Here is a 10,233-nt window from a genome sequence, read left to right on the forward strand (position 1 = left end):
GAGGAGGAGGAAGAAAAGGAGGAGGAGGGGGACAAAGAGGAGGAGGAGGAAGAAGAGGAGGAGGGGGGGACAAAGAGGAGGAGGAGGAGGAGGAGAAGGAGGAAGAAGAGGAGGAGGAAGAAAAGGAGGAGGAAGAAAAGGAGGAGGAAGAAAAGGAGGAGGGGGGAAGAAGAGGAGAAGGAGGAAGAGGAGGGAGGAGGAGGAGGGGGGAGGAGGGGAAAGGAGGAGGAAGAAGAGGAGGAAGAAGAGGAGGAAGAAGAGGAGGAAGAAGAAGGGGAGGAGGAGGGGAGGAGGAGGAGAAAGGAAGAAGAAAAAGGAGGAGGAAATGCCTTTTGAACAGATGCTGGGGTAGAATTAGGAAATAAGATAGACACTCCAGGGAACAATGGAACAGCAAGGGCACAGTGTTCAGGTGACATCACTGTAAATGATGGCTTTCAAATTATCTCTGTTAGCTAACTAGCCTTCAGGGAGATTAAAGGTCCATTTACCTGAAAACCTACCTGGTCACTCTCTGGGAATGTCTTGGCTCTACCATGTTCATTTCCTAAAATGAACTTCCTGTGGGCCTAGGAAAATATTTGAGGGGGTTTCCTGTCCAGGCCTGTCATTTTGCTGATACAGCATCAGTGGCTGAATAGTTACCAGCTTCCCCAGGAATCGCTGTAATCTGGACTCTCAGTGGACTCTTTCTCTGAGCTTTGAAGCTATTGTTAGAAAGCTTAGGAACTGGCCACAGAGTAAATAGACAAGGCCTCAATGAGCTTGGATCTGTCTGCAGCAAGTTTCAAACCCCTGAGCTGCTCAGTTTGCAACAGAGGAGGGCACTCCTGCTAGCTCGTCCAGTGAGGCTCTGTTCCATTTAGAGAGACTATTAAAAACAAGTAAAATATTTCAAATTCTAGTCGCTCATCTAGCGGAAGAGACAGATAGTGCCCCATACAAATGATAAATGCCACAAGTGACACCTGACCTAAGACAGGACAGAGGAACAAGGGGGCCACATTTATTTCAGGTATCAAACCAGGAACACGCAAAATGTCCAGCAAATATCTGGGTGCTCAGTAAGCACTCAGCAAAGGTTAGTAGTGACAGCTGTTACCAGGAGTTGTTTCACACAGGAAGCAGAATGTCAGACAAAGTAGGACTGGTTGCCAGCTAACAGAACACCCTGTTAAGTTTGAGTTTCACATGTACAACAACATTCTGGTGTATGTATACTCCAAACATTGCAGAAGACATGCATACACTAAGATATGTTGGTTGTCTGACTGAGATTCAGATTTAACTGGTCATCCTCAGTTTTTAATTATTAAATATAGCACATTTAAGTCAGAGGCCCCCCTTTTTTTTATTTCATTGAATCATGACTGATATGTAAAAGTTCTATATGCTTGATATGAAATAACCACCCCTTTGAGCTCATTAGCACATGTATCACCTCATTTGGTAATCTTTCCCTTTTCCTCTTTTTTCTTCCTTTCTGTTTCCCTCATTTCTCATCTCCTGGAGACCACTACTGTGTCCCAGTCTCTTGAGTTGCACATTAAAGGTTTCACACGGAAGTGAAGTCACATCTTTCTCTTAGTGTGATATCCCCAAGGCTCCCACACATCCCCCCAAATGCATGGATTTCTTCTTTTCACAACAACAATCCCTTGTATCCACACCCCCTTTCTTCATTCATTCATCCATTGTCTGAGGCTGCTTCCATAGTGTGGAATTGTGAACAATGAATATTTTGTTCAAAATCCAACTGTGGTTTTTTTTTGGGGGGGGGGGATATTAGTGGGTGGGTGGGGTCACACAGAAGTTTCACTGAGTCCAGAAGAATTGTACATGGGAATGAAGAGCAGATGAAGACAGATCAAGCCCAAAGGCAGGAAGTACAGTTCATTTTTCCATGCACTTCTCCAATCATGGCCAGCACTTCTTCCCAGGCCGTGGTGACAACCACTCCTCGGAAGGCCTTGAAATAATTCACCCATTTGTTTACTAACGTGTGTAGGATGTTGCCTTTGCCTCTGGTCTTTAAATGAGGAGACTGATTCCAAAGGATGAACAGTTGACCTTCCTAAGTGCTCAGATTGTGGATGCTGGCACTGGGCGCAGCAGCTACTGTCTTGACCTTTGGGTGGAGGAAAACAACCGGTTTCACATAAGCTGATTTTAGGCTTTCCGGTCATTTTGAAATGCAGATGAACTCTGAACCCTACACACAGTCAAATGTCTCTGCTTCACAGAAGTGAGGGCCAGAGTGCCCTGGCGGCTCTCCTACTTCCTTCAGGTGTGAAACTTGTTCATCTCATCCGCAGCTTCAAAGGCCCCCATTTCCTGGAATGTAGAATCTCCCCCTCCCCCCCAACTGCTGACTGCACAGTCAAATGCTACCATTTGCAACAACTTATGGGAAACAAACAAGCTACAGAGAATTGAGCAAGAATTTCTGGGATACCTCGGTTATTATGGTCAGAGCAAAGGACACACTGTGAGCTTTGGCTGTTTGAGTGGGCCACGGGTGATGATTAACCTAGCCTCCTGCCGGTTTAAGTAGAGTAGGGGCTGTGAGTGCAGTCAGTCCTCCTGCACTTCAGCTCCAGTGCTCCTCATGAGCCATCCCTAAACGCAGACACCATGCTGTCCCTGAGGGTCGTCTGCCTTGTCTTGGGCGTGGCCAGCACAGTCTGGGTATGTGTTTTCTCTTCTCTCTGGTAGTTCTTCCACAAGGAGCTTTGAGTTCAGAGTCGGCCAGTCCTTTGTACTTAGCTTTATAAATGCCAGGCCAGGGATGAGCCTGACCAGTATATGGGGAAATGTGAAGTGCAGAGGGAGGCCCTAGGGGAGCGAGGGACCTTGACATCTGTCCTTCGGGCTGATTCAGATGCAGTCTTTAAACACTGCAGCTGTGTGTGTTAGTCTACTTCCAGGGTGCTGGGGATTGATTCAGCATAGAATTCCTCATGCTACCTGCGACCCTTAGATGCAGTTCCTCGTGTCGTAATGACCCAACAACCAGAAAATTATTTTTAGTTACTAGTCCCTTACTTTAATTTTGTTACTTTTACGAATCAAAACGTAAATATTTCTGGAGATGGAGATTTGCCAAAGGAGTCATGACCCACAGGTTGAGTACCCCTGGGCACGGCAGTAAAGCGCTCTACAACTGAGCTACACTGCCAGCCTCATGAATCCCTCCACATTTTTGTCCCTCTAAACTCTGGAGGCATCATTCTAACAGAACCAAACCTTGGATAAGAACAGTTCTCCAGCTGGCAGTTCCAGATGTTTGTCTATAACGAGCAGAAGGTTTGGGGTTTAGTATGGCTTACCTCTAGTTTTTGTTTTATTTGTAATATTTTAGTTTTGCAATGTTGTAATGTTGAGGGCTGTATCAGAGCTTTCTCTGTGCTGACCAAGCATTCTACACCCGCAGCCCTAAGAAGAACTTTTTATATCTTTTTGAAGACATAAAAGGGAAAGGGCAAATTAATTGCCTTTGAAAACGTAGAGCAAATTTCAAAGACATTAGTTATGAGGCAGTGGGCTCTTTGGAAGGAGTTGTGTTCTTTTCAGATAACTTCTAAATACTGACATCATTGCCCAAATTAAGTTCCAAAGACAAACAAAAGAAACCCGAATCACTGGAGTTTCTGACACATTCTAGTTTATAAAGCATGTCAACTATGATCAAGGACCTAGGCGACATCCTAATCAGTTACCCAGGGTGTATATTATTTCCGTTGTTTTTGGTGGTGGTGGTGGTAGTGGTGGTTTTTTGGATCACTATTCAAAAATCTTGGTATCAGAGAGTAAAGAATAATACATTTTGGAGGGAATTAAACTAAAATAGCCAGCTGATGCGATATTTCTGGGTAATTTGTACTTCTATTGTCTTCCTTGTCTCTTATTATTATGTGCACTTTCTGTCTGCTTTACTGTTGTGCTATTTTATTCATACAATTGAATTTACCATTCTATTTCTTATACAAAAGAACTCGCTCTTTTAAATGAGTTGTTCTTTGCTGCATTAATTATGATAATTAGGATTGTTTGAATTTTCACAAATGAGAATGAGACCATGTTGATTAATTATAAGGAAAAACTACCCCAAACTAACACAGTGACAGGAAGACCCTTGTAAGTTGGCAGTGCAGAGCGGAGGTGATGAACGCCTCGAAGCCATCTCTACCCATTAGATTAGGAAGTCTTATGGGACAAAATGCTTTGTATTTCATTTGGTTTACAGCTGAGAACTTTTAGCTCTGGGTTTCTAATTATTAGGTGTTCCAAAAATTGCTGGTTGCTGACTACTGCTTCAACTGTTTATTATTTTCATTTCAAATGAAAATCTACAATTGCATGACTGTACTACAAAACATTGCCAAGTTTTAACTTCCTACATTTGTGTACTTGATAAGTGCTTGTCTGGATCATGGACCATCTCCAAAGGTTACCATAGAAACCTGAAGGAGAAAGGAGCATGGGTGGGTGCAACAGGGCATAGGTTTTCACATTCAGAAAGAGGACTTTAGGGAGGAAACAAAGACTAGAATGTTTCAGCTATCTTCTCGTCTGTGGTCACAAAAGAAAAGATAAAGGTGAAATTTAACTGATGCTTTTAATCCAGATCATTTTTCTTTTAAAACCCCTAACATCTAGCAGATACTTATCTAGCATCAAATACAGTTTTACAAATTCACACCCTTTATCTCCTTTGCTTTCCATAAGGACTCGGTGAAATAAGTAGAATTTCCATTTGACTGTAAGACACTGGCAGCCTGTGGAAGCCAGCAGTACCGGCCCCTAATATCTGCCGGCTCTCCCTTGGGGCTTGTGAGCATGACAAAGTCTCTTCTGCTGGCTAACATGGTTGCCTCTGCTCTTTTTTGAATGGTTTGAAAACCCTTAAAGGCTGCGGAAGATAAAGGTGAATTCTTGTCAGAAGGAGGAGGAGTGCGTGGCCCAAGAGTTGTGGAGAGACATCAAAGTCAATGCAAGGAGTCAGACTGGCCTTTCTGCTCTGATGAGGACTGGGTAAGGCGAGCACATGGTGAACAAGGAGTCTTCCTTATGCCTCTCTCTCTCTCTCTCTCTCTCTCTCTCTCTCTCTCTCTCTCTCTCTCTCTCTCTCTCTCTCCCCTTTCTCTGAATTCAATGGGTCCTAGAGACCCTTCCCCACCAGAGATCATCTAACGGTAACACAGCCCCTTACTTGCCAAGTTAGAGAGAGAAAAATGGAAAGAAAACCAATCCAAGGACATTGTCCAGTTCCATCAGGTCTCTGGTGGGATAAACACATGGAATGCCTGAGTAGTGGGACAACAAAATTCCTAGAGCATCATGTAAGACTAAGTGGACCTCCGTTTCAGAATCCCCTATGGCCTGTTAACTACCTTTGAGTCTGGGTTTACTTGGAAGAGCTGGGGAGGAGAAGCAGCAAAGATTGGGATAACATTCCCAACTTCCAGTAGCTGAGAGACAGACCTTTTTACAGACCTTTTTCATCCGATCTCACCCTCTGTTTTCAGAACCACAAATGCCCTTCTGGCTGCAGGATGAAAGGGTTGATTGATGAAGCCAATCAGGATTTTACCAACAGAATCAACAAGCTCAAAAACTCACTATTTGACTTTCAAAAGAACAACAAGGATTCTAACTCACTGACCAGGAATATCATGGAGTATTTGAGAGGGGACTTCGCGAATGCCAACAGTAAGTGGGACATATTTAGTGCTTGGACTTTTTAACAAGGTTGTCAACAAAAGCCCCCAAGGATAATGTCTTCTTGGAGATACTGTGGTTTTCCTACAAAGCACTCAGAGTGGAAATCACTGACCCTTAAGGAGAAGGATGTCATTTTCACAAAGTTAGAAATGTTTAAATAAAGAGAGGAGAATCTTTCAAGTAGCTGTTCTGCTTCTGTCCTACAGACAGAGTCTCAGGGGTCAAGGGGCTTCTCAATGGCACAAAATAGAGGTCAGCTCCACATTGCACTGAGTCGATTATGTCTTCCCCATGGGACTCACCAGGGCTAGGGCACACTGTGGTCGCTCTGGGGATGCAGAGCAAGTCCACTGAAGTCCCAGCTCTTGAGCCCTTGTTTGCCTTATTCTGTCACACACCCCCACCCCGTTCCCAGCCCCCACCCACTCACCCCATCCCCCTCCCCCCGCCCCAGACCCTGAACAGTTTGTGTCAATGGTGCAGCACTAGTTGGCAGGTGAGGGATTCTGGTAACACCCAAAAAGCTTAGAAAGGATTTCAAAGCTCCAGGTAGAAAGAAAAACCCCTCCTCAAAAGATAAAAGCAATAATACATTCTGGTGCCATAAATGAAGTTACAATCAAATAATCGGATGTGATTAAACTGTTTACCTCCTAGCCTCAGTTTTCAAACCCTCAAGTCATTTCTGGATTTATTTGGATTCCTTGTCACGTTAGGACAGTGTGACTAATACCCATGGATGACTCTCCTGTGGAACAATCTGATTAGACTGAAAACTTGGAGATTATACATCCAGAGAACAAACCATAATAATAGAGTAAATAATAAAGTGTAGAAATAAATACTTATAAGCAGTTTCCTTTTTCTTTTTTTGGTTTATTTGTTTTTAGATTTTATGAGCAAACCAGTCTGCAGCTACCTGAATACCTTTCACTTTCCGTTTCAGACTTTGATAACACTTTCGGGCAAGTGTCAGAAGACCTGAGGCGCAGAATTGAGATCCTGAAGCGAAAAGTCATAGAGAAAGCACAACAGATTCAAGTTCTGCAGAGCAATGTCAGGGCTCAGTTGATAGACATGAAGCGCCTGGAGGTAAGCCAGAGGCCCTGGCCCCAGTTTATCTCTGACTAAGAAAGACAGAAAGACACTAGCCACCTGCGTAGTGTCAACTAAATCTATTATCCACTCAGTAGAAGTGTCTCCACCCTAGAGAAGACGGAAGTCCGGAAATGTGAAGGAAATTCTTGAAGGGTGAATAGATAGTGTAATTGAAAAGAACTTGCTCTGTCCCATTTGCCCACCACTGACTGAGACCTTGGCCTCAGCTTGGAGGAGGCTCTTCAGCCAGAGTTTACAGGATTAGTGCCATTCTCCTTCCCCATTCAAATTCTAAAATGGATCCAAATAGCTTGGATCCGCCACACTTCCTTGGCCCTCCACCTCTTCTGCTTCCTTCGAGGACCGCCTGAGTAGCTAAAGACAAAGAATAGGACTGATTTTTCAGAGAGTCAAAGAAATAAAACCCAGTCCCAAAATGTAAGCTAACTACCAGGAACTCCGTTATTTCAATAGACATAATTCATTTCTCTGTCTCCCTCTCTTTAGGTGGACATTGATATCAAGATCCGCTCTTGCAAAGGGTCCTGCAGCAGGGCTGTAAACCGTGAGACAAATCTACAGGACTATGAAGGTCAGCAAAAGCAGCTTGAACAGGTCATCGCTAAAGAATTGCTTCCTACAAAAGACAGGCAGTACTTGCCAGCAATAAAAATGTTTCCAGTTCCCGACTTCGTTCCCGGAAGTTTTAAGAGCCAGCTTCAGGAGGCCCCTCCAGAGTGGAAGGCATTAACAGAAATGCGGCAGATGAGAATGGAGCTGGAGAGGCCCGGGAAGGATGGGGGTTCGCGAGGAGACTCGCGCGGAGATTCTCGAGGGGACTATGCAACACGTGGACCAGGGTCAAAGGCAGAAAACCCCACGAACCCTGGACCTGGTGGATCTGGGTCTTGGCGTCCTGGGAACTCAGGGACTGGAAGTGATGGAAATCGGTACCCTGGGACCACGGGGTCTGATGGCACTGGAGACTGGGGTACCGGAAGCTCTAGACCTGGCTCGGACTCTGGGAACTTTAGGCCCGCCAACCCTAACTGGGGTGAGTTTTCGGAGTTTGGAGAGAGTAGCAGCCCAGCGACAAGAAAAGAGTATCACTCAGGTAAAACGGTCACTTCTAAAGGAGATAAAGAGCTCCTGATTGGAAATGAGAAAGTCACCTCTTCTGGCACAAGCACCACACATCGTTCATGCTCTAAAACCATTACCAAGACTGTCCAAGGTGCTGATGGTCGCCGAGAAGTGGTCAAAGAAGTGGTCACCTCGGATGATGGTTCAGACTGTGGTGATGCCATCGAGTTAGACATGACCCACCACGGTTTTGGTGGCAGGCTCGACGAACTCTCTGAAAGACATCCCGACCTTTCTGGGTTTTTTGACGGTCACTTTGGTTTAATCTCACCTAACTTCAAAGAATTTGGCAGTAAGACCCACTCTGATTCCGACATCTTCTCAAACATTGAGAACCCCCATGGATCTGAGTTTTCTTCCAGTAGCAAAACCTCAACTGTCAAAAAACAAGTAACCAAGTCCTATAAAATGGCAGATGAGGCAGGAAGCGAAGCTCACCAGGAAGAAGAAACTCGGACCACTAAGAGGGGCCGTGCCAGAGCTCGCACAATGAGAGGTATCGACACTTAACTTTCGGGAGATTCCCCTGACCCCCTAGATTAAGTTAACCATTTCTGCGAAGTGCTTACCAGGCACCCTGCACCCGTTTCCTAACCTCCTTTAGTGTTTTGTTGGAACCTCATTTTTTTTTTTTTCCGGTCAGTTTTTCATGCTAGACTGTACGTTCCTTGGGGGCAGGGACTTGGCCATGTGTCTATTTCTGTAATTCCCAAATGCCTAACAGTGCAGTCATTTCTCAATAAATACATTTTAAATAAATGAACAAATTCTGCTGAAACTCAATTCTGAGTCTGTTTAACCGAATTCATTCAAAATGTGTGCGATTGTAATACCCAACCCACTAACCTTAAATTTAGTGTATGTTTCAGTTGACATTTAGATCAGGTTAAAAAACTGTGTTCTATTAGTATGGACTGATGAATGTTTAGCTACCTTTAAACTATCATTTGATATTAGCATGGGCAAGTAAGATTTCAAATCCATTTGAAGAGAGTTTGCTAAAGGATGGGTATCCTTTACATGCTAAAAGTTACATCTCATTGCAGGGTCATCCTTTTCCTGTGGGAGGAGGGAAGGAAGACGGGCAGGCAGGCAGGCAGTAGCTACTTCAATCTGGGTGATGCCTATGTTTGTATATTTAAATGAGAGTAATTTCCTCCAACCAGCTTAATTTTTTATTTTAGACTGTGATGATGTCCTCCAAACACAAACTTCAGGTGCCCCAAATGGCATTTTCAGTATCAAGCCACCTGGATCCAGTAAGGTTTTTTCTGTTTATTGCGATCAAGAGACCAGTCTGGGAGGATGGCTTTTGATCCAGCAAAGAATGGATGGATCACTGAATTTTAACCGGACCTGGCAAGACTACAAGAGAGGTTTCGGCAGCCTGAATGACAAAGGGGAAGGAGAATTCTGGCTAGGCAATGACTACCTCCACTTACTCACTATGAGGGGCTCGGTCCTCAGGGTTGAATTAGAGGACTGGACCGGAAAAGAGGCTTATGCGGAGTACCACTTCCGGGTAGGCTCTGAGACTGAGGGCTACTCGCTGCAGGTCTCCTCCTACCGGGGCACTGCTGGAGATGCTCTGGTGGAGGGCTCGGTGGAGGAGGGGACAGAATACACCTCACACAGCAACATGCAGTTCAGTACCTTTGACAGAGATGCCGACCAATGGGAAGAGAACTGTGCAGAGGTCTATGGGGGAGGCTGGTGGTACAACAGCTGTCAGGCCGCCAATCTCAATGGCATTTACTACCCCGGGGGCACCTACGACCCCAGGAACAACAGCCCCTACGAGATAGAAAACGGGGTGGTCTGGGTTCCCTTCAGAGGAGCAGATTATTCCCTCAGGGCTGTTCGGATGAAAATCAGACCACTGGTGGGGCGGTAGCTGAAGGAGTAGAAAGTGGGGGCTCTGTTTTCGTTGCTTGGTTATCAGAGAAGAAAGACAAAACGGAAGAGGAAGGTGTCACGGGTCTTGCGAACTTTTTAAAAATTTCAAGGTGCTATTCCGTTGTTCTTTGTACTGTAGCTAAATGTAACTGAGATGAGTTACTGCTGTGAAAAAATAAAGTTTTACATTATTTTTTTCACCCTTTTAAAAACCCCTATGAGTCTTAAAGCATTTGCAAGGAGATGCCAAGGGATATGCATTTCTTCAGGAAGAGGGAGTCAGATCTGAGCTCTTCTTAAGGGTGGCCACTTCTTTTCACAGGACCCCCCAGTCATAAGCCCATTGCAAGTAGAGAAGCTAATTTACACAGG

At 44.8% G+C, this 10,233-nt stretch overlaps 1 protein-coding gene across 1 annotated transcript; it reads left to right on the forward strand.

Annotated features, from left to right (window-relative positions):
- Positions 1-2,558: 2,558 nt before the first annotated feature.
- Positions 2,559-9,964, forward strand: Fga (fibrinogen alpha chain). Its single transcript, XM_021197144.2, has 6 exons — positions 2,559-2,688; positions 4,912-5,034; positions 5,529-5,712; positions 6,671-6,816; positions 7,330-8,461; positions 9,150-9,964. Exons 1-6 carry the CDS (start codon positions 2,635-2,637, stop codon positions 9,857-9,859), a joined length of 2,349 nt encoding a protein of 782 aa, XP_021052803.1. The 5' UTR covers positions 2,559-2,634; the 3' UTR covers positions 9,860-9,964.
- The last annotated feature ends 269 nt before the right edge of the window (positions 9,965-10,233 follow it).

The sequence above is a fragment of the Mus pahari genome, chromosome 4, assembly GCF_900095145.1.
Source record: "Mus pahari chromosome 4, PAHARI_EIJ_v1.1, whole genome shotgun sequence".
Lineage (NCBI taxonomy): Eukaryota > Metazoa > Chordata > Mammalia > Rodentia > Muridae > Mus > Mus pahari.